This window comes from Mastacembelus armatus, chromosome 1 (assembly GCF_900324485.2).
Source record: "Mastacembelus armatus chromosome 1, fMasArm1.2, whole genome shotgun sequence".
Lineage (NCBI taxonomy): Eukaryota > Metazoa > Chordata > Actinopteri > Synbranchiformes > Mastacembelidae > Mastacembelus > Mastacembelus armatus.
The window spans coordinates 5906296-5931238 of NC_046633.1; the positions used below are offsets into that span (position 1 = coordinate 5906296).

Sequence of the window (24943 nt, forward strand, 5' to 3'; positions counted from 1 at the left end):
GGCAATCTCACGTTCCTACTACATGTACAAAATAATCAACATGATTTTAATATGACTGGATTACTGGTGTCCATGTAAAAGTAGATGGTGAGATGTGGATTCACACATGGGCACCACTGCCCTGTGGCAATTATCTGTCATCATACAGTATTTTCCATTTAGTGTTCTTATATGTAAATGGAAAAATACTACCTATTTCCCTGGGGCTGTTTTATTGTTACAAAAAGCTAATTAAAGCCCAAACATTTACATGACAGACTGACAGCAGGAAGAAGGTTACTGTCTATGTTGTAGAAATTTAGGACTAAATCAGAATGATAGCTAATACGGCTTTATACTCATGTTAAACAGATTTTAAAACTATTGCTCCTTGTCAAAAGTGACAAGGCTTGCAAGGAGTGTATTTTGGGGGCTTACTCTGTGTGCCACAGTGCAAACATAAGCACTGATATTTAAGAGTTTTTAACTGGGAAACATCCAGTGTTTTTGCTGGTACTCAGTGATCTGCTGGTTTACACTGGAAAACTTGATATGACTGCCAGTGTTAACTACCTGGCAACACATGGAGAAGTGATTGAAAAGCTGTTCAGAGGATGTGGTTAGCAAAAACGAAGCTTTCTGTGTACAGGAGGTGAAACTTATCTTCAGAGGTTTTTGAGGAATGTATAATAATAAAAGGTGTAATCTTGTCTGCTTAAAACATTAGTAACCAGCAAAGGAGAATACAGGCTCAAAGGTAACTCTCTGCTTAGTTGATTCATATGTGTTTTTGATTGAATCAGCACTTTTTTAAAAAAGGAATAACAAAAATCTTTCATTAAGATGTCTTGTGCTTTAAAGTATTTTGATGTGAGGTGAAGTGCAGCCTGTGTGCTGAGGCATTATTGATGTCAGTGTTATTGGTAAAGCCTGTAAGCTGGGTAGTTGTATCTATCAGCTTTCTGAATGAGGAGGATGTCTTCACTAGTGTTCTTTACCACACCTTTTCTCCCTCATCTTGATGGACTTTTTATGCCTTTGAGCCTAACACAGAAAACAACATAGATGGTATGGCAATTTCAGAGACTGGCTGTATGCTTAGTAACAATCCATTTGTTTTAAGCAAGTCTCCCCTGCATAACAATTAAGCTGCATCGTCACTGAGTGCCTCAGAGATGAATGGCATGGCCAGTACAGTAGGGAAAAAGAAACTCGAGGTTGTGTTGTTATCCGCCTGTTAGGGCTGTGGCATGGTAATCATGGCATTGTTAGCTGAGCAAGGTAAATGACAAATTGTAGTAGTGCACATGCTGTGAACTTTCTGGTACATACTGAGCCCTGCTTTATGATTTTTTTTTTGGTCATATTTTGAGATAAAATTGGCTTAATTTTCGTGAAGTGAAGCCTTCATTAGCAACCTCTGCAGAATTCATTACTGAATGACAAGCCCTGCATCCATTGCCAGAATTGGTTGATTAATGGCAAACAAGAGCCTTATCCCTGGATGAGGCCAGAGGCAGCACACTGCAGCCTGGAGGCCGGCAAGAGCGAATCCTGTTGCCAGGCAACAGTTTACAGATAGAGGGGGGCTGGTAGTGGGGTCCTCCACTGCTGCCCACACCCCTGCATGTCCTTCGTCATCGTCGCATCAGGATCTGCAACTTGCCTGGCCTTGAATTATTGATTTCATTTCCCCAAACATCATCGTTTCACTCTGCTGGTCCTATGTGAGATATCTGACTTCAGCTGTTACAGACTGCCTGTCTGCTGAGAAAATAAAGCACTTGCAGTTGTACCAAAGTGAAATTCATTCCTATATATTTTGGCCATAAAAAAACTGACAATCTTAATTCTACAGATGCTTTAAAATATATATGGGGACTCTTGAGGATAGAAAAAGTTAAGAGATTTCTGTACTTGATGTTTGTCCAAATTGCAGCATATGATAAATTTCTAAAAGCAAAACTTCCGAAGGTGGCAAGCAGTTTTTCAGCCTCATAATTTAACAGTTAAGATTTTTTTTTCTCTTCATGGTCGGTGTTACTTTTCCACTGTCTCTGCAGCCTTGTGTGTTTAGTTGTTGTTGATTTGGGGTGCCCATCTCTGATGGAGCCTTATTTGTTTCCTGAATGTCTAATCTGCCAAGTTCATGCCTTTGGCTACCCACTGAGAAGGGGGTCCTTGTTCTGTGTCTGCCTGGCAATCCCAGTGACTGCTGCTGTCCCTGGCCTCTTGTGCACATTAACATACAGCTGTCCCAGAGGATGTAGTGCGCTTCAGAAGGAAGCTGGGCACTCCCTCTCCTCTCCCAGATTCAACTCACAGGCAGCAACCACAGCAGATGGGCTGTGGAGATTAAACCACTAGGCACATGGCAGCTATTGTTGGCTTCCTTTTTGGAAGGTCATCTGTAGGGTCAAGGCTGAATTGGTGTGGTGTGGCGAGCCCCACCTTCCCGACATGAACTGTATTGGACGTTTTCCTTATGATAGCTTATTAGCTTGTCAGGATTATTGACCAATAGGCAGCTTGCTGTGAAAGTTTTGCATTATCTACAATATACACATTTACACATTTCTTAATGAAAAATATGAAATAACACAAACTTACTGCTCTCCAAAACTTTCTGTGAAAAGACCAAATCCTGCATGTATCCTACTGTCAGGTTTGTGCTGCAGACCTCTGTCGTCCACCAGCTTTTTAAAAAATGGGCTCTTTTGAGAGATGAACTAATGTGTTGTTAATGTTGGTCTTTGCACCAGGGATTTTTGACAATAAGAAAAATATGGAATATTGCCAACTTTTAAAGCCAAACAATAGGCTTCTTTCAGCTAATGAGAAATCTTGATATCTGAGCCAGGGAAAGTACTAAGTTGCAGGCAAAAACTATTTAATGGAAAAATAAGAGGATGAACAAAGAACATTTTTTAGAGTATCTGAGTTTTGCTGTTAAACCCAACTGCAATTTTGTTCCATGTGGTGACAAATCAAAAAAAAACCTTTTCATTGTACCACATTTGAATGAATTAAGTCTTTCTTAGCTGGACATAATCCCATCTGTTCAATTCACAAAAATCAGTGAATAGCAATAAGTCATCTAAACATGCACATCTAAACAAACATGAAGACATCTACAAAACTACTGAAATATGTCATAATGAAATAAAGGGTGTTGCATCAGAACTTGTTGCTAATGTTTTTTGCAGCTGTGCCATTTTGAATTACCTGACATTTAAAATCTCAATATTCTAGTTGTGTTAGACTTCACTGTCATGAAACATGACGGAAGAAAATAGTGACTGAAAGTGATAATGTTTGACTGAAGCCTTCTCTGCTGGAGGTGAGCTGAACATTTCATTAAACATACATTTCAGCTACACTGAAAAAATGAAGTTTTTTTAACACTCACTCAAATGGCTGATATAGCAATATTCTGAGGCAGAGTTCAGCAGTACTGTGTGGATAGAGAAGAGGTTTCCATATTCTGCTCTGGTAACTGTCCAGATTTGGTCAACTAATTTCCTCTCCTTGAGCGATATTGACCTGCTAGTTGTTATTCTTGCAGGAGAAGATGCCTTATAGTTTATATACAGTCTCACCAGTAATAAACTTTACACCAGGAGATGATCATGCCTGCATGGTATATGCTTGTATGGTTTCTTAGCATTAAACATTAAAGCCTTCCATGCTGTTGTGGTATGAGAGTAGGACAGTATGTGCTTAGGGAGGTTTATTTTTGGGGAAGTTGTTCCAACCTCACTTACATTTTCCACTCTTGTGCTCATTTCATTGACTGGCCAGTTGGCTATGTAGGAACTTTTTGAGAAAGTTGGGGAAAAGTAAAGAAGTGACAGCACATGTCAACTGGTTTCATATTTAAAAGAAAAAAGAAAAAAAAAGTGACAAGAATTCATGCAGCAAAAGCAGTTCAAGGGTATACTGAATTATAGCAACTTTTATATTTTTAAAGAGTTTGTTGAAAAGAGGAATGCCCACTGTTTCTTTACGCATGATGCATCATGATCACATATGTTAAGTGGTATTATAGACAATTGTTGCTCTGTCAATTTCATGAGGCATTTTGAGTTTTAACAACCCCATTGTATCGAGCAACATGTAAAGGCCGATGTTTTCAACTTTGAGCATTCATTCTTACTGGTTAGCCCCAGGAGAATGTGCATTATCTAAATAGGAAGGTTTGTTTACTTTCCTCCTGCCATCTGCTGCTTCAATGCCTGCAGTAGCGCTACAGATGCTGGTTAGCTCACCCTCAGGCTGGATGTCATTTCAAGGTAGACAGCTCATCAAGATGAATGACAAATTTTGGAGAATAACAATGAGAGGACAATTGACAGCTTGACCCACAATACACCTTCTGGAACAAGGTGAAAATGTATATGTTACAGTGTGTTATAGCTTGACCTCGATGTTAAATGGATAGATTTTCTGAAGTTAATACAATAACCCTGACCTTATCCTGTCTGGATGATTGCTCATGGTATATCTATAGTTCTTTATAAACAACTTGCCAAGGAAAGAGATTATGCATATATTCTGTTTCCTTTTTTTTCCTCAGAATTTGAATACAAAATCGCCACACCAACAGTGTGTGTAATAAAACATTGCACACGCTGTTCATTTTAATACCAAAACCACTATTTTACTCAGCTCATTTTTGACTAAGCTCAGATTAGATGAAAGAAACTTATATTTTGGCCATTTAACATTTTCAATATAAAATGTCACATCTACAAAATACAAAACTATGAATGCAAAAAAACCCCAAAAAAACCAAACCAGAACATTTAATTCATGTAGCCATTTAGACATAGTTAAAAGTTTGAAAGTCACACAGCCAAGTTCTCAAATATCAATATCACCCAATGCCTAGGAGTTGCACTTGACTGCCTAGTGTATGACTATGCATTGTATTTTCCTCTTGCACGGCACTTGTGTCCATTAAGCGTGGCATAAAGCACTACACATGAGCAAGCAAATCAACAGACACACAAACTTCAGCTCCCAGAGGTGCTTTTCTGATGACCCAGTATCCTCTTCTTCTGCAGGATAAATAGTATTGGAGTGGTGGTGCCTGTCATTTTAGTATGTGTCATAAGCTCTGAGTTGGCAGCAAGGGGGAGGAAAAGACTGCAGAAAAACCTGAATTGAATCCATGAAATATAACTATTGCTTCCAGTGTGTAGCATACTCTTTTCTGAGGTAACTTTAAAATACTAAGATGCTGCTGACCTTAATTTCTTTTAACCAAAAGAATGTCAGTATGCTAAGTAACCTGATAGCAGCCTAGTTAGCCAAGTTCTTCTGTCACGTGTATCAGTAACTTAACATTTGGCTGCTGCTGAGTTTACCTGCTGAGGATTTTTGATGCACACAAAGTATACATACTCTACCTTCTTCACACAAAATACATGTCCAGACCTTCAAGACTTCTTTTTGGCAGCCGTTAGTTTCCTCTCTGTCCTACATCTGTCTTCATGTTGTCTGTTGTGGGCTGTAACTCCTCAGAGGTTCCATGCTGGCTGTCCTCACAGCTAGCTGCAGTTCCACTTCAGCGGTCATATGGTAACCACCAACAACATTAGTCTACCAACTATTAATGCAGACCTAGTTTGTATATTTATAAGACTTAAACAGTTCTGTGCTTCTTCCCTAATGGGTTTTGCAGTGCCACCTCTTCTTGTTGGTGTTGACCGGGATTTGGTAGTTTCTGCTTTACAGACTACAGACTTTGCCATTACTTTACCATGTATGGTCCATTAAATACATGCAGTATATCTTTTCTGTCTACTGCTGCTGAAGTAGTGTCAAGTATTGGTATTACTTCTGTTCTGGAGACATAAATCTGTCCAATTCGAGGGGCCTCATTGTCCTTAAGGGCACAAAAGCATAAATCCTTAAATTTTACATACGTGTTTGTGTATGTGTGCAAGCCATCCAAGGTTCACTCCTTCTAAGACCCTCCTTAAATGAAACATAGCCCTTGACCCTTCTCTTTTTCTGTAGCCCTCTTGGGAGACACATTTCTCTTTTTACCACTGTCATCATCTAACTATACTGTGATTGTTTGAGTTTTCTCAGTTTTGTCTCACTACACTAACGTGATTTTGTCTTCTTCAGAACAAATAGCCTTGCTCTTTTCCTCCTAATGTAAAAAAAAAAAAAAAACACCATTAAGATTCCTTTTCTTATTAACTTGCATTGCCTTGGCTATGGAAGGCTACTTGATCCTCAGTCCCAGCAGCATGGCAGATTAAACACGGTGAATATGATCCCGTGGTAGACTATACTTCATGATGTAAATTGTTATATTACTTCTCATCTTCTAGAGGATTCTTTCTCCACAGGTAGTTTTCACTATCCCTCGGGTTGTTTTGTTAGGTAGCTCCACATCTTTTGTGTTGTGTGCACTCCCTGTCTGCATTTGTTGATGTAAAGAGATCTACAGTATAACACATTTTGCTGCCACCTATGAATCTCTATTCATCACTGGCAGAATTTGATAGTACCAGGTCCTTCTTGATTAAAAAACAGTTTGTAACATTTGCAGTGATGCGTTTCTGTTAAACTATATCCTTTTAATACTGTGCACTCAGAGATTGAAGTCTACTTATTTGGAACTTCCATTTCTTTACCTTTATACGGATTTGCAACAGATTTTAAAATTATAAATTTTTACGTTTTAAAAACTATATTCTCACTTTTTTCACAATCACAATAGCCTATGGATTGCTTAAACCAGTGCACTCTTGTGTACATTTGCTCATGTCCAGTTAACATTCTACATGAAAGGTGCTTTGCTGCATCGTTCATGATCACTTTGAGCCAACTTTTGTTCTCCTTTAAAGTATAGCATTTATGCGAGTCTCACTTTGTGCCAACATGTCAACTTCTAAAATGGTTGCTATCATCCTCTCTGCTGGTGGTCTATCAGAGATAACTATAATCGCAAATAGTCACTTTAAACGAGGGCCTTGCCTTTTGAAAGCATGGCCACTAGACACATCTAAGCAAGATCAAATATGCCCTTGACTCTCTAGAAATTGAGCTCTGGATCAACATGAGAGTCAGATATTTGTTTTTCTGTCGCATGTGCACTGAATGTGGATATCTAGAATAAGAACGTTGTTTTCAACTTACAGCTGAACAAACCTGTACAACGCTTCTACTGCATTCTTTGCAGATTACTTCACCTGTTGGTGAGCCTGATTTATGTTAATCTTAAAAAAAAAAAAAAAAAAAAAAAAAAAAAACTCACATACATTCAGCAGGTATAATACCTCCACCCAAAATTGCTTTTTTGATGTTGAATGGTTATAAAAAACTGAGGTTAAGTTTCAAATGAATCTGTGAATGATCAAATATATTTGATTTTTTTTTTTTCCCACTGTTTATAACAGATTGCTCTAATCTACTTAAATTTAGGTAAAATTTCAGTTTAGAGGTTATGCCTTCATATTCTCTTTTGAAAACCTGTATTTGGAACAGTAAACATGCAAATTACTGCTTTGTGATATGTGAGAGATGGTCTTCCAGATAAGGCCACTGTCACAAGCTGGAGAAAAAAAAATCACTAAAGCAGTGTGATGTGTAAGTTTCTGTAGTGAGTTGAGATTACATCATGCAACCAAGACAATGCCATGCAATTTGCCATCACCTTCTCTAGGATATTTAAAAACCTGCAAATGACAAGCAACACCCCATAGGCACTATTTGGCTCATTTGACTTCATCTGGGATGCAGAGTGGTAATTTTGGATGATTAAAGAGGTTTATTCGTTTCTGTGTAAATGTTGATGCTAGTCCCAGCCAAGTTTCACCTGGCTCATCACACACATTTCCATAACCCCTCTTTCATTTCTGAATGAGATATGACAGCTCAGGCTGCACCCAAATGCAAAACCAGATAGAGGCCTATTGTGGGAAAAATGATTAGAAATGGAGGAAAATGTTAATACCTCTATGGTGTAGATTTTCCCTATACAATTTGCCCTTAGAAGGTACAGTTGTGCTCATAAAAAATTTAAGAAATATTGGTTATTTTTAAATATAAGTGATCATGCAGAAAACTTTTCTTTATAAGGAAAGTGGTCACATAGTATATTTAGTAATTGCAGTCAATCTGATTTTAAAAGGGCAGAAAGGTTGTGCATATTGCGCTGTGTTTCATTAAATGGCCAGTGGCATATGTACATTTATGACCACAGCTGTATAGTAGTGTTAGTATCATTATTCCTCCTCTACAGGGTAAAAAGCTGAAATGCTAAATCTTGACTTTTGCACATTACAGAACTTCATATGTTTCCTGGTCTCACCCATATATTTGAGATTTTAGAATGTTACATTGGGATTTCGAAGGCAGTATGTGACATGTTTTGTAGTATACTTTATAAATGATACAAGAGAACAGATTTTGTTTTATGCTGCTGTTATTTTAAAGATTTGCACAGCAATGAATTTAGCAAAGACATTGGGCAACCTTTTGCTTTAAATAAAACATTTATTTATGGTTTTTCCACGTGAATCACAGAACTCAATTTCTCAATTCAGTGTATTTTATCGATAGTTTTCTGTTTTCCTTTAAGCTACTCTACTTGTATACATTTAAAATGCTGCATCTACTTGAAACTCAAATTTTTAAATAATTGCCAGTAATTGCAAATATTGACCTCTGTTCTTCATTTATTTTCCGTGAGCCTCATTGATGTCACAAGGGAGATATCACTGACTCTTGCTTTAATTTCTTTCTTGACCCGACCCCTTCAAACTTGAATGTTTGTCGCGTGGGTGGCTGTACGATATGTTAATTCAACTCATGCAGATGATGCTATTATTATCCTTTGCAGAATGCCATGATCCATGGTTTCCTTTTTCATCAAACATCCCCCACACGCATTGCATCTGTCCACCCTGGAATGGGTCTCGCACTTCACCATTTCAGTAAAACCTATTGAGAAGAGACCCCCTAGTCCTCATTTTTTCTGGGAAGGACAATCGAACAATGACACGGCCCCATTTAGTGATGCATCACTGCCCATGAAGTATTTGCCTCCTTCAAGTTCACCACCTCACATTAAACATTTGCTCACGAAAGCTCTTTTCTCCTGTGGTTCAGCTTTTTCTCACCAACATCTGCTAGTTTGGAATAGTTGGCCTTCAGTCTCATTAGAATGGTGTTAGACCTATAGATCACTTAATACTACTTTTAGTACTGAAAAGAATAATCAATTTGTCACTGAACAGAGAATTTAATTTGAAATAATAATCAATTTAGGGCTGCAACAGCTTCTTTATTTTCTCATTGTATCCATTGATCATTAGACCTATAAAGTGTCAGAGAACTAAAAATCCATCATCACCATAGGATATAATGAAACAGCAAATCTTCACATTTTTCCCCATTTTGCTTTAAAAATGACTTATGCAAATTAAGTGTGTTTTTAATGAATTATCCAAGTAGTTATATTGTCAATTAAAACATCAGGTAATTTATCACATCAAGTATACTAAACAGTTGCAACTAAAAAGTATGTATAAGGACAGCATTTAGTCTTCTGCTAGATTGTTCTTTCATCTTTATTTTTGGCAATTTATAGATGAAATAATCCCTTATTAATTATTAAATAAACTGACAAGGAAAATCCATTTATTAGCTGCCTCCTTATATCTTCGTACATCCAATGATACCCAACTTATATGCACAGTATCTGAGTCAATATGCTGAAACCTTGGCACTGGTGTTGTCTATTGTTTGTGCATAGTCAAATGAGACAGCATTTGCATTTCCCCACAAGCTATCTATTGCACTGCAGTGTAATGAGTGTATTTTTATACCGCCTCTGCTGTTCAAATATTGCAGCTAAAGGACCCAATATCTGATGAAAAGCTATTACCTGAAAATGTTTGTTTGTTGATAATAAACACATTCGGTCAGAAATTAGTTTGCTTTCGGAGACACCTGTTTTTGTAAAGCTTTGCGTCAGACCAGCAGGATTTTGGTTTTGATAAGCAGGAGGTCAGTAGAAGGGAGGAGAGGCCTGTTAATGCTTTACCAACTGGCAGAAGGAGAGCGACAAAGGAGGCCACAGCCTATTCAAAGGCCACAGTGCAACCCCTCTTGCATGCCATGCATTCCAATGTGCTGTGTAAAGGTTGGGATGGCAGAGCCCAACCAGGGCCCTTTCTCATGAGGGCCACCTTAAACACACACAGACAAAGCTTGAAACAGTCCAGTTCATCCCAACAACCACTGATTTAATTTTTTTTCCGCGTGTATTACTACAAATAGCAAGTTCGACTGAGTTTATCCAAATCAGTTTTTAATCATAAAACTTCTTCTCACAGCATTTGATTATCTTTTATTAACTTATGAAGAAAAAGGCCATAGGGTTGGCAGAGCACATCAGTCTACTCTTAATCTCAGCAATGCCATCTCAAATTGATGCAGATTTTTACCAGATCTCTCTCACCAAAAACCCTAAAATTATCCCCTGTACTGGGTCACTCAGTAATTACAGGTGTAGGCCAGAAGCATTTGAAAGGCTGCCAGATTTCAATGCTAAATCACCTGTGAATAGAGCCCTTCCCATGATGCCTCATTGTGCCTCCTGTTTCGATGATCTAATGCCATTGTCTTGGGAGGCCAAGGGTTGCAAATGGTGAAGACCTACTGAAACTAATGGCTCGGCTGAAAACCGGTATGAACTGGATATGTTAAAATCTTATGCATGAAACCCATTCTCAGTATCTAATTGAAAATACCCACAAATGTCTGGGTTTAAAAGTGACAACTGGTCAGTTTAATAGAGAAATGTGTTTGCTTGTTCTTTACAACACTGGAACATAATTGGCCAGGGTTGCTGTTCAATATTCTCTGTTTCTCAAAATTAATCAAAAACATTAATGGTTTACAATCACCTGCACTAACCGTGTTTAAACCTGTAGTTTTAAACTAACGCTATTTTGAGAATCCATCAGAAGTGCATATACCGCTGTAAACACACCTGCCCAGGTGCATCACCTTCCATAATGACATGCAAATATTGGTGATAATTGTGTGGACATGAATAAGTACAGCAGATGCCTGAGAGACTGGACATGGACATGGACTTTAATGTTTTTAATGCATGTCTTTAATGCAGCACTCCAGTACAGTTTGTTCAATATTTGTGTAAGCCATTCAGATCATTTACTTACTGTAAGTAGCAATATCACACTATAAAAAACACTTAACATATGTAATAACTATTTATTCAGTCTAACTTTACCTAAATATTTGTAGATATTAGCCTCAAAATACACTCTGAAAAGTATCAAAAGCACTCAGTCACACTGACACTGTTGGTGCTTTATATTATCAGGTGATCATCATTATTATTATTATTGATGCATTGACATATAAGGACATTTGATATTGTGGCTGATGGAGGTGAAGCCAAATTAAAGTGCTTTTATACCTTTTCTGGTAGTTTACCCTATAACAATGCAGCATATTTTATATGCTGGAAGGATTAATAGATCGATGGAAATGTAATCAACATTTTTGGTAAGGGAGCATCACTTCAAAATCCAAACATTCTCTGGCCAAGTGGAATAACAAGTGTTTTCCCCTTTATAATGTAGTGAACTAAAAAGTAGGATAAAATGAAATATAGAACAGTACAACCACCTCAAAAGTGTAGAGTCTTCCTTATATTTTTTTTAACCACTTTATTTTTTTTTTTAGTGAGCAGGTTTTCAATATGTTCTGTTTAACTTAGTAATATTTAATGTAACATGCAGTATATGCTGCAGAGAAATTTGACTAATAAGGATGACACCCATGTAAAAATAAAGAGAAGTGGGTCCGTGGGCGGGGTGCATGGATGAAGTGTTTTTTGTGGGGTCCACCTTTTTATGCAAAATAACAAGTGCGTACCCCTCCCGCTCCCTGTGTGCCGCCTCGTCTGTTACGCATATGTCCCCCGGTACCCCGCTCGCAGAGGATGCGCTGCGCACAGTGTTGAATGTTGGACTGCACCATTCCTGCCGTCTCCACCGGGGAGGCTGTAATCCGATCCTGTTTGGAGAAGCCGTCGTGCAGGCTGTGAAGAGGAAGAGGGCACTGCTTTGCGCTCTGACGCGCTCCCCGCCACTCCTCCCCTCTCAGCCGAGTGTCACCCTCCTTCTCCCTCATCTGTTCTCTCCCTGCTCACTCAGGCTGGTCGGCGGCGCACAAGGCTCCGGGATCGTCGCATCTCATTGTTCACTCACCGACCGAGCCCCAGTTAAGTCGGTGTGACACAGCGGGGCTATTTTTTTCTCTTTTTTTTTTATTTAATAAAAAAAAAAAATCGTTAACCGGGGAATTTACTGCATGCACGCCAGTCCGGTGACGTGCCCGAGCATGTTCACATCAGAGGCAGCCTCGGATTTACCTGAGAGTACACTGCCCTCACACTGTCAGAGCTATCTCCCTAGTACGCGCAGAGATTTGGACTTCACCGATTGTCACTGAAGAGGGAAAGGGAAAACACACCGGATTACAAGGATGGGGTTCTACGGCACTTTAAAGATGATTTTCTACAAAGTGAGTAGGATTTCTGTTTGTATTAAGCGCCCGTGTCTCCTTCCAGCACATCCCCGTGTCTTATTATTTAATGTTTGACTCGCTCTGTCGCCCTCATTATGTTTGACGCGCCTCTCACGGCAGATTGTGCGGCCACTGCGGAGGATGAACAGCAGTGTAGCAGACCTCCAGAGACGTCGCTTTAATTGCCCGGGCCTTTATGTTGTGTTAACGCTGCGTTTAGTGTTGTACTATCACGACCAGATTTGGTATCCTTGCCTCTCTCAGTAACTTCAGCCGTGTAAATAATAACCACCACCGCCGTGATTCTACTGTAATCGCTGCATTTCTACGCGAACAGGGCTTTGGCAATGTTGTGGCCATTAAATCTGCAAGGCAGGATAAAAATGTGTTCGTCTTTCTGCCTTTTTTTTACTGCTGAATTTCCCGTTTGTGGTTTGTAGATGATCCAATTTTTGGCTCAGATGCTTTACACCTGTACCTCAACTGTGGTCCTCTCCTCCACATAACCGAGTCACTACAACATGTATACTACATGGATGGCTGATAATCACCTCTTTATTAGCTTCATCTGTATTTTTCTGCATGCAGACTTTAGTTTTGGTTCATTTCAGTTGGGTGTCAAGCACAGGACGGCTACTATCCCCTGCAAATCCTCCCCAGTTGCCAGCATTATGATTCTACATTATGCAGCAGTGGTTTTCTTGTGCTGACCAAAGTGACTGTCTGAGATTCATGCATGGGATCAGTCTGCTGTCGCCTGTTGGAGTAGCCTGTCCCCTGACATTGTGCACTCCCCTCAGGCTCCAACCACAGATAATGGGTCACTGTGTCAGGCTGGGTGAGGTAGAATATCCTCAAGGATGTTGGGTGTATTATGGTGGGTTGCAGCCAGAAAATGATGCTCCCTGAGTTGGGAGCTAAGTTCAAACAAAAATGTGAATGGGACACATTATGCAGTATGTAATTTAAACAAACTTGTTAATCATGTCAAAATCTGACAGTCTCTAGAGGTAGGGGATTTTTCTTGTGTGTAGCTACCTGCACTGTGTAGTGTTGAGGCTTCCATTCAATTATCATAAGTGCAAATATCATTTTTAATCAGTGGTTAGGTGTTTATAGGTACATTTGTTTAACATCAATTTTTTGGATTCACTCAGTCTGAGATAACAGGATTTTGAAGTCAGTTTTGAAGCTCAAGGTATTTGTGCCGCTCTGGCTGCGCTGGCAGAAATTGAAACACCAAGACCAATTTATTGTAAAGATGGATTCATTCTTGTTTGATTGCAGTTTGGGTTTTTATCAGTCTTACAGCTTACTCCAGAACTCTCTGCAGAATGGCCAGTTCTCTCATACAAGTGTGTCTGAGAATCCAGCGGTGCTGATTGATGTGATGAAAATGTTTAATGTCTGAACAGAAAACGAGAAAAGATTTTTCAAGTGACTGATGCTGTAGGATGTAGCCGCTGTTGAAATGAATCAACACATTATGTAAGAGCAATTGCTGTCTTTAAAATATCATTAACTCTCTGCGTATCCATCTGTTGTGCTTTTGGCCAGATAGAGAAAGGAAGGGGAAGACAAGAAGAAGGAGGGTGGACTGATTAGTAGTGATTTACAAATGCCGTCCTCTCTGGTTACCTTTTCCCAGGCTGAAACATAAGAAGAGGCTGGTTGCGCACTTTTCTTCCTTGCTCGCTTTTAGTTTGAGGTTGTTTTTTTTTTTACATGTACACACAGATGCACACACACTCTAAGACAGGCAGCACTCCTTTTCTCCCTCTCTCTCTTACACACTCAGAATCACATACACAAAATACGCACACACCCAGCACATGCATACACACACACCCAGGCTCTCCTTGGCTACTGAACTGCCATTGCAGTGAGATCACCACTTCAAGAACAAGGCAGTTGGGTTTTTAGAGCCAAATCTTAATAAAACGGGAATATGTGAAAAACCTGACTTTATAATCTGTAGCTATCAAACAGCTTAGTCTGTCAGATATGTGAAACACAAACATGGATCATGAGCGAAATACCTGTTTAGCTTTTGAAGGCATATGAACCACATTTGCAGTGGTTAGGTTTTTGCCACTAAAATTCCAAGTGACTGTTCTGTAAATTTCCAGCATGGATTTCAAGGTTTTTATGGCTCTCCCCTTGAACTCTTCTGCAGCTTCACAGATGATCTGACTTGTGAGGAAGAGATCACAAATCATCAGATCATAGTCTAATGTCCAGGGGGCACCTAGTACACCTTGGTATGCTAGTCATATACCTCTATAAACTCAGGCATGCCATCTAAAATAAATACTGATGAAAACATCTTGTATTAATGTCTAATACATTTACACACTTATTTTGCTTATCAAGAAACTAAGCTTTTTTTCACACTCTTTTCTTTAGATTGTCATAGCTTTGATATGTTGCGTGCTGTTCTCAAAACTCAAACATGATCCTGAGGCTGAAAACACAGTGAGGACAAACACACACTCACCAAATTATAGTGATAAACAAAAAACACACATCTTGAGGCGAGACATGTAATCATGCCACTGTAAATCCAGACAATATGGAGTCAAATACCCAAGGCTCTTCTATTTTACAACATTTACAGCAACACTACAGTGACTCAGATGCACCATAAGAGCAAAAAGGTAACATTTAAATGTGGTTTAAGACATTCAGTTTCAGGTTGTGTCAACAGACTGGATGGCACCTGTAGGCAAACTGAATACTTTTGCTTCAAAACAAAAGTGCCGAACTATGAATTATGCCACAGTTGAATATATCACATGCAACAGCACGAGAATAAATCATTTATGCACCATGAAGTCTAATTTTATGTTGCTTCAAATGTCTTTGTTGGTTCTGCTGGAGGTTCATACCATATGCAGTAGCTGATTTTAACTGAAGTCCAGAAAGAGAATTAAGAACAGACTTCTTATCTCTTTGTTGAATCACTAGCTTAACTTGAGGCTAAAATTGCAACACCACAGCAAAATGTAGTTAAGCTTTCATTTAGCATGAAACATATTTAATTAATCAAAGAACAAGGTCATGCGCTTAAAATCAATGTTCAGTTATTCAGTTAGCTTGTTTATTCATGAGGGACCAGTGATGAGATCGTGATCACTTGCATGTGTAGCGAGAAGTCTTGCCAGAGAGAGTGGCAGGCATGGGATGAACAAAACTGGCTTGCAGCGGACTTTACACAGACCCCTTTGTATGCACAGAGGAGTAGGTGGTAGCAGGGGTGGGGGCGTGTGTGCTCATGCAGGTGATAGGGAATGATAAAGAACTGGCTCGCTCTGTTTTTCTTTCTCAAGTATCAGTATGAATCAAACTTCATTGCTGAAGAATGCACCCTTTGCCCTCAGCAAACAAGTTTTTGTAGCTTGTGGTTATATTGACTACAGGAGCATGCTCTGTACCTGTCAAGTTTTGGGTATGAATGTGTGATTGGCTGTTGATATTACTGGGTTTCTGGTTCCTCAAGGATGATTGCCCACTTGACATGTGTCTCCAACAAGGAAAATGAACCAAATGAAACTCAGAACCTGCTTTGTATCCTCTTCTCGTAATGTTGAGCAACGTCATCTACCTTTCAGCTTTGTTATGGAATGTGTTAATACAATGAGCCTGAAGCATATGCGTTAAAGATTAAAATCCCATTTGCATAAAGCTTTTCTAAGACTGTGGTGCCTGTAATTTATTATGCTGAATTTCAGACATAATGTTAACAAAGTCTGTAACTAGTAAAAGCAATTTTGTATTTTTCTTTTTTTTTTCTTTTTTTTTTTTTTAGGTTATTCGATTGAACGATGATGGATCAGAACGATGCAATGCAAACATTTGGTTTATGTTTTGTGTGTTGAAATACAATGTACAGTGTTTTCCTGTGATGGTTAAAATGTTTTTCTTCTCTTCTTTTTTTTTTTTTTCTTTTTCAGATGAAGAGAAAGTTGGACCATGGCCCCGAGGTCCGATCTTTCCCTTCAGGAAAAAAGCCCTGCAAAGGTCCAGAGTATCCAAGGTAAAGGAATCTGCATTTCACTCCTTACCTCTAAGTTGCCCAACAGAGCTTTTCACTTTATCCCAAATGTCCTTGTACTGCAGTGTCCTGTTTTGTTTCTTTTATTAGGATCAAAGTTTAAAGTGCCATATTTTCTTATTTTCTTTCTTTACATATTGTAAATGAGCCTTTTATGAAAATAAATGATGTAAGTATATGCTGGATGTGTCTTCAGGCAGAATGATGCGTCACATTGCATTGTACCTCCTGATGTTCAGCAAGCAGATGTTTCCCTAACCCTGAATATTTAATGCATGTGTTAACATGTAGCCACATTAAAATTCAAACCGAACACAGGCACTTAACTGTAAATGCTGCCATGTAACTGGTTCCGTCTCAGCTTCCTCTCCCATTAAAAATGAATCAATAATGAAATAGACCCCTAGCTTCCCATTTGCTGTCAGCAAGCAGAGACTGAACTATTGAGGGTGCCCTCTGGATGGTTTCTACTCCTGCCCTTACATTACAAGGTCTGTTGGTCTGTGCACACCTTGATGTCTCTAAGCCAGAAATATATAGTCTGTTTCCAGTTGATTAGATACACCAAGCTAAAGCTAACACATTCCTGCGATAACTTCCACATCCATGATGGTGATGATGTTCAGTTTTTGTTGAAACTGTTTTGGAGTTGATTCAGCTTTATGGTCATTTTGGAGGCTGCAGTTTGTGGTGCTGTTGAAATGTGCTGTATTACACACAGGTGTTTCTGTTATTAAGCCTGCATTCATTGATGTTTATCTACTGGACAAAATAGTAGAAACCTCTGTCACTATCAAAGAATACTTCCAACAGTTGCTGAGTATTTTGTGACTTTGACACTGTATAACACTGTACGTCATTCAGACCTGCCTACCTAACAGGATAACATTCAGCTGAAGCTTTCAAATGATAGAGTTCAAAAAAATAACTTTATTGTTCGGATGTTCTTGATGTTCAGACATTACAGTTTGATTTCTTTGGGCTAGAACTGTTTGAGTTATGTAAGACCACAACAGTTTCTGTTGCATCTGAAAACAATAAGTGACTTCTTGGCTGCGTAAATACAAGAGATTTTACCCTTGCATGTAACCTATTTGTTCTCAACATGTACATAATAACTGAAGAAGTAGTTTTAATTTAGAAAATTGCCATCCACTTAAAAGAAACACTATTTTTTTATTTGAATTGCCTACAAGAATACACATACTTGCAGCTGAGGTTTTATTGCTTAATCAAATCAGTGATGAGTAAACATGCCTACAGAGCACAGCTTTGAATATTTAGCATAGCAGTGTTTGCTGATCCAGTGACCACTGAACAACAGACATAGAGCATATTGTGCAAAAGCTGCAGATATTGCCTCCAACAAGGAAAATGTGCAGACAATTGTCCTCATGTTTTTTAGTGTTGCCATTAAGTTGTCCATTTTCCTCTAAATGTCTCATATAGTTATTGATTTTTTTTTTTTTTTTTTTTTTTTTATAAAGTTGTTTTGCTTTTTTCTGTAAAATGTAGCCCAACAGGAATTGTCCCATGTCCAGCCACACCCACCACATTTGGGCACATCAGAACAGCCAATGGTCAGGGGCAGCAGAGGCGGCGAATCACCTCAATCCAGCCACCCACGGGTCTCCAAGAATGGCTCCGAACATTTCAGGTGAGTACCATGGAGTCATATCCTTATCTTTTTCATTTTTCCCTTGGGCAACTCTGAGCCTCAAAAGCTCATCAAAAAGCACATGTTATGCCTAATCAATGTTCACTTAGTCTCAGAGATAATTGCAGCCTTGTTGTTCTGGCCCACCACATCACCATAGGCAGTGTAGCATGGAATTGGAATTAGGCGTACCTGCTCAGACTTAACAGGAGCTCACGTGTCTACTGTAGACTAGCTGTAGACCTATATTTGTTTTCCTATATTATCATCTTTACAAAGGCAACATAATAGAGACAGTTCTGTTAGACTTGAGCTTTAATCATCCCAGACCTCATGGAAATAGGATGTCATTTATACATATTAGCCTCGATGGGGTCTCTAATTTAATGTATAATAGGTTGCCATGGATTTTATTACCTAAGAGAGCTTAAACTCATTATCTTTGAATGGCTGGGCCAATGTGTCACACCTCACTGTTTGCTTTACCTGTATTAGTCCTCAGGCCTGACCTACCACGGTCCACCGTCTTTAATCAGGCTACAGGCAGCTAAACCTCAAACTTACATTCTGTACATTCCCCAATCCAGTTCTAGCCTGTAGCTCATATTAGAGGGAAACACATTTCAAAGCACCAGACTGTATCTAGAAAGAATGTTCTTCACAAATATGCCTGGTGTTGTTGCACTCTAAAACACAAAAATATAAATAGTCATGGTCATGGCAAAGTTACATTTCACAATAAAGGATTATGTGATTTTGAGAAATGCTTTCTTTTTTCCAAGAGTTAAACGAGAATCTTTATACCAGCTCTGTTGGCTCTGTCCAATGGTAGGTCAACCTACACACAACCTTTCAAACACACAGATTCACATTACCTCTTTTTTGTTTAATTTGTACAGAAGCCTAAAAACTATTGTGATGTTATGGTGGTTTATGTGTGACCACTTTTTGGGGGAAAAAAAGCATTTTCCAAAATACTGAACTCTTTGTATACAACCATCTTGGGCTCAGTACCATACATTGTTAAAATCTTAAAAATAAACTTAATATCTCACATCTGCTACTGAATTTTATCTAAACATCAAGACACAGCCTATGTTAAAGAACAAAGAGTTAACGTCATCACATCTTCATTGTCTTTGTAGTTTAAGTGATACGTGTTTCAGAAGTTGTATTTGCTAAACAGTTCAATCTTCATTCAAAAAATTAAGGAAGCAGATACTTTAGTTTTTCTGAGCGTCTGATCTGAAGCATTTTATCAGCAGCCCATCATGATAGTAGCTCATCAAAAGAGTAATACTTGTGTGCAACCAGAATTTCCTGCCACTTCAAGAATATCACTGATTTTTTACCACCGGTTTGTGTCACAGCCATTCTCAGGGGATTCTTGAAAGAAATATCAGGAAATTTAAGACATGTTTACTGGTAGTCTAAACCAAATATTTCCATCTCAGTTTTGGAGGTGATAACCTTGGCTGTTTAAGATGTTATTTGAATTAAAGTACTAATAAAAATCTATGGCAGAAAATTGATGTAAGTCATAAGTAGCTGTTGTGTAGTACTGAACCTCTGATTACCTCTAGAACTAGCACCTCTTGCTAAAGCCTTTAGCTGCCAAATTACAGGTGGTTTGCATGCATCAGATTTTCCATCCTGCCTCATACACTGTAATCATTGTTAGATCTCAGCACTCCACAGAGGAAAACAATTACAGCCGTTGAAGCCCACGTACAGTACAGCGTTAATCCTGCCTGCCAGTGTTAAATAACAGAATTTTCAAGCAGGACAAAAAGCCCTGAGCTCAAATAACCTTGTTGATAGAGTCGTTCATGATGTTCAGATGTTCTACTAATGTGTTGACTTCTGGAAATAGGCATGTGCTTCACTCCAAAAACATGCATGCAAGGAACATTAATGTTTTAAAAACCTCAATCTTTCTGAGATGCTCTGATCAAAACATCAGGCTCAGAAAAATAAACTTCCATATGAACACAATGTGCCCAGTTCAATGATGGCAAACTGGGACAGTTAACACTCTATATACATAAACACTCTATATACATAAACAAGTATTTGTTTATGGCTTCAATTTTGATGATGGGCTACAAGAACTGATTGGCTGCTTGTGTTTTCATGTACCTGTTTATGATGCGGCGGAGTTCGGTTAGAGTAAGGACGAGATTAGCAAATTTAAAGAAAAACTCTCAGCAGCATTTTTGCATCTAAAAAACGAATTATACTACAGTCTGTCTTCTCACTATAATTACAACTTTTTGAATGAATAAACACAGCAACCTGCACAGCAATAGTCTCCTATTCAGAAACAAGACAGTCAAACAATGTCATCCGTTATCTCCAATTCTATAAATAAAGGTGTGTAGCTCTATATTACAAAATAAATGAAGAAAGGTAAACACTAAAGCATGATGCTGCCTAACAAAAAAGTGCTTACATTTGTGGCACATTGTGAGTTTCTAGATTCAATAGGTCTATGTTAGGACTTTAATATGGCAAATTAAAAAAAAGAAAGAAAATCCTATGCAGTCATGCTGTGCCGCTGAACACACTTTGAGAGTAATTCACCTTAGAATTTTTGATGATGTAGCGTAGCTTTTGTTGCTACAGAATCTAAATGCACTTATAGTAAGTAACTTTACACAGAAGGAACAGCAAAATAGATGTAATGGAGAGTGCTTCATTTTTTTAAAACCACCTCTGTCCTTTGTTCCAGAGCTGGACTGGCCCAGAGAAGCTGCTGGCGCTGGATGAGTTGATTGACAGCTGTGAGCCCACACAAGTCAAGCACATGATGCAGGTGATAGAGCCGCAGTTTCAGCGAGACTTTATCTCCCTGCTGCCCAAAGAGGTGAGTTCCCGAATCCCCTTCTTTGTTATCAGTTCAAAACTTGCTCTGTAGCCCTTATCCTCCTCTTCCTTTTCCATGTGACCTCAACTCCCCTGTGAATCCTTTGTAATTGTGTTTGAATGAACTTACCTGCCAGAGAGACAAGGCTTCCTCTCTAGCCCCAATCCTGTTGCCGTCTTCCCTCACATCATTTAACAGCATCCATAGTGGGTGTCTTGTTTTTGTTCTGCATCATAACTGACAATACAAACAATCTGAGGTGCCACACTGATAAGATCACATAACAGATTCGTATAAAACAGCCTCAAACCAACGTATCTTCTGGAGCTGATCAAATACTTAACACCTTGTCTCTGTCTGGCAGGTGTTAAGATGAAGGGGGGTGGTGGTAGCATAAAGTGTGAGGCAATAGGATGCAAGATTTGAAGGTGTCAGCACCACTTGTTCCAAAGCCAGATATACCAGCAGTATCATGTGTGTTCACACTGGGACATGAGCCTTGTCATTTCAGTTTTTTTTTTGTTTTGTTTTTTTTTACCGTTGCTGTTTCCAGTTTTTTATGTCTTGTTCCCCTTGACTTCTTTTGACAATGCCATCTGTCCTCTGTGAGAGCTGCTGGAAATATGTCAAGTAGAGCTGTAAAGTAATTTTAACAGGACAGTCTATCATGTTACACTATAGATACATTTGGAGTTGAAGGTATGAAGAGAATCTGCAGGAGGCTGTTTGACGTTTAAAAAGCAATCACCAACCCAAAGGGCTATTCAACACGTTTCCGTAATATCCTCGAGCACAGATCACTACTGACTTTAACAGGTGTTTAGGTGAATGAGGTATTGGTTGTGGTGGATCTTGTTTGGGCCAAATACCTTAAAACAAACTTAATACTGACAATGCAAAGCCTAAAAAACAGTGACATGAAACCTTGTGAATGTCACATGTCTCAAATAAGACCTCTCCTTCATAGTGACCTCAGTTTCCTGTTAAAATGTTGTTTTGAACTGTCCTTAGAGAAGGACAAATCTACCAAATGTAATTTATTGTAGCGAGTAGCTGCAATTAGAGTTACAAAGACATTTTACTGTGACAATTCAGCAAATGTAACAACACAAATTGATGATAAAAAAAAAATTTGCAGTAGGAGCAAAAATTTCCAAACCTGATTCAGACTTCTCAAATGTGAGGATTTAGTGCATTTTTCTCATTCTTGATGATAAACTTTACAAACAAGCTATATGAATCTTCATCTTCATGCATTATGTAGACTGATTCATCATAAGAATAACAAGTAGATGAATTGAACTGTAATAGTGATTAGCGCTACTGATGTCAGACTGGTCTAAAATATGTGTATACCCACTGTTGGTTACTGGGGATGGCTCTGACAGTCATTTAGTGCCTGTTGTTTATGACACCAATCTTGAATTTGTTGCACATTGTGATGGTGGTCATTATCATTTCAGATTATTGCAGTATAATGAAAGAACAATATTTGCACAATGGGTTACACCACATCCTGTAAAAATGAACCCATAATCCTTTATCTTTTTGTGATGATACAGTGCAATCGCTCGACATAAAGGTTGATCCACTACATTGTTATGTAGACAGACATTGTATGTTGAGACCGCTGTCCAAATTTATACCTGTTGGAATATGTATGAAAAACAGCAGAACACAACAGATGATGTTTTCCCCCATTTCTCTGGGGTCCAGATTTATGCTTATTATAACAGCTTTTGTGTCTTTATTTGTTGGCTTTGGCTTAACAAACTGTATCACTGGCATTATTGCCTCCACTGTGAAGCTCCTATTGTATTTTTTTGTTAGGTTTTCATAGAAATTATTAAATTCAGTAGCAGTATTACTGTGTACACTTGTCAGTTAGATTCATGTTGTTAATATTGTATTCTTTACCTGTTCCATTTTTATTATTGTGATCAGTTACTTCAAATTTGAAGTCCTTCTCCATGAGATTTTTACAGTGTTGTATGTATGTAGATAATGTGTCATCTTTGTATCATCTTTTCCATTTACACCTCTCACACTGGTCCTTGGCTGTCAAAAGCTGGCTTTGTATGTGCTGTCATTCCTGGAACCGAAGGACCTCCTCCAAGCAGCCCAGACGTGTCGCTACTGGCGCATCCTGGCAGAAGACAACCTGCTGTGGAGAGAAAAATGCAGGGAGGAAGGTGAGTCTTAAGTCTCTTCAGCAGATGTAGGCAAGCCAAATGTAACTACCCAGCAGGAGCTACCACTGTGGCCAATGCTGTACTCATAGTTGTAGGTTGTACCTGATTTAAGCTTTAAGAGCAAAAGCAAGAGCCTGTTCGTCTAATCTTTTCTCTCCAAATAGGCATTGATGAGCCTCTGCCCCTCAAGAAGAGGAAAATTGTCAAACCTGGCTTCACTCACAGCCCCTGGAAGAGTGCCTACATCAGGCAGCACAGAATAGACACTAACTGGAGGAGAGGAGACCTCAAATCACCCAAGGTGCTTTTTTCTTTAAACTTAAATTTGCTGTAGCACAGCTGATCTTACATTTGATATCCAATGACTTTGACTCAGGCAGAGAGTTCAATAAGGGTCTGAAGTATGGAGTTAATGGAAAGTTAGTGATGGGTCAGGTCATGCTCAGCAGTGTTGAGTTGAATGATAATTGAGCCAGAGTGCAGGATGATCTTCAATATAAAGACTCCGTTTGCCTTTTACCTGTTTAGAGGTTTCTCGTAAATCATGAGCTGCATGCTAAAGCGGATCCCTAAAGGGCCTTGTGCACCTTTTGCTTTTTTTTAAAACAGTTACAGGTCATTTTAGGCTGCTGATGTAAATTTGGTTACTGTGCTCTTTTTACTCCTTTGCATTTGGGGTGTGTTGTTTGCTGAGCTAGCAGTCCCATGACCCAGCATTAGCAAGCAGAGACCACACCCACAAATACACACACACACCACTGCTTAAAGAGGTGTGTACACCTGCAGCACTCTGACATTTTCCTGACTGGTCTCTTCTTTACTTTGATGGTTAAAGCACCAGAGACTTGTCATTGTTGTGTCAGTTCTTGCCATTTGCTTTGTCATTCCCCACCCAGCCTTCTTCTGTGTCCTTAATGCATCTCTTTCTCTGTCTGTGCTATTTCAAAGGTGCTGAAAGGTCATGATGATCACGTGATCACCTGCCTCCAGTTCTGTGGCAACCGCATTGTCAGCGGCTCTGACGACAACACGCTGAAAGTCTGGTCTGCTATCACCGGAAAGGTAAGTACTTTTCTATTTACCGATTTCTCCTGTAGGGCTAATGGTTTCCTTTTCTTCTCTGTTAATTTAGTCAGATGTTAATGGACTGTGGGCAGGCAGTTATAAAAAGTTAAATAATGTTCATGAATATTTCAGATATATTGATTTAAAAGTGAAGGAAACAGAGTTGTGTAGATTATTGCTTCATGTTTTTAAAGACTTCCTGTCATCCTATGTACCATGCTGTACATTTCACCTTACATTAAAACATAAGCAAGATTTTAATAACACTTAACAGTATCCGGACAGCTTTCAATGACCCTATAGTTAATGGTTAATAATATTTAATTGAAAACATCCTGACAAGAATCTGTCTCTTTTCTTCTCTTGCATTAAGCCGTTTTGCGGAGTTGATACACAGCACATGTAGGCAAGCAGTGTTAGTATTCATAGCTGAAGCTGGTGCAGCCGCACAGGTCTTGTGCTGCAGCTTTACACTGTAATAAACAGAAAGGCAGTGGTTGTACTGTGGTGTTGGAGGAGAGGTTCACAGATTGTTGTAAATC

The 24943-nt window shown here is 38.9% G+C and overlaps 1 protein-coding gene across 2 annotated transcripts in view; it reads left to right on the forward strand.

Moving 5' to 3' along the window:
- fbxw7 (F-box and WD repeat domain containing 7) overlaps positions 1 to 24943 on the forward strand; it is a 54968-nt gene that overhangs the window by 17794 nt on the left and 12231 nt on the right. Inside the window, exons 1-7 of one of the 2 annotated variants that reach the window (XM_026302857.1) lie at positions 12266 to 12564; positions 16521 to 16603; positions 18137 to 18278; positions 21010 to 21144; positions 23213 to 23336; positions 23501 to 23637; positions 24285 to 24398. In XM_026302857.1, the coding sequence (XP_026158642.1) occupies positions 12526 to 12564; positions 16521 to 16603; positions 18137 to 18278; positions 21010 to 21144; positions 23213 to 23336; positions 23501 to 23637; positions 24285 to 24398 (774 nt within the window). In that variant the 5' untranslated portion in view covers positions 12266 to 12525. Of the gene's footprint in view, positions 1 to 12265; positions 12565 to 16520; positions 16604 to 18136; positions 18279 to 21009; positions 21145 to 23212; positions 23337 to 23500; positions 23638 to 24284; positions 24399 to 24943 lie in introns of those variants that run through there. The other variant, XM_026302856.1, reaches the window with a different exon arrangement.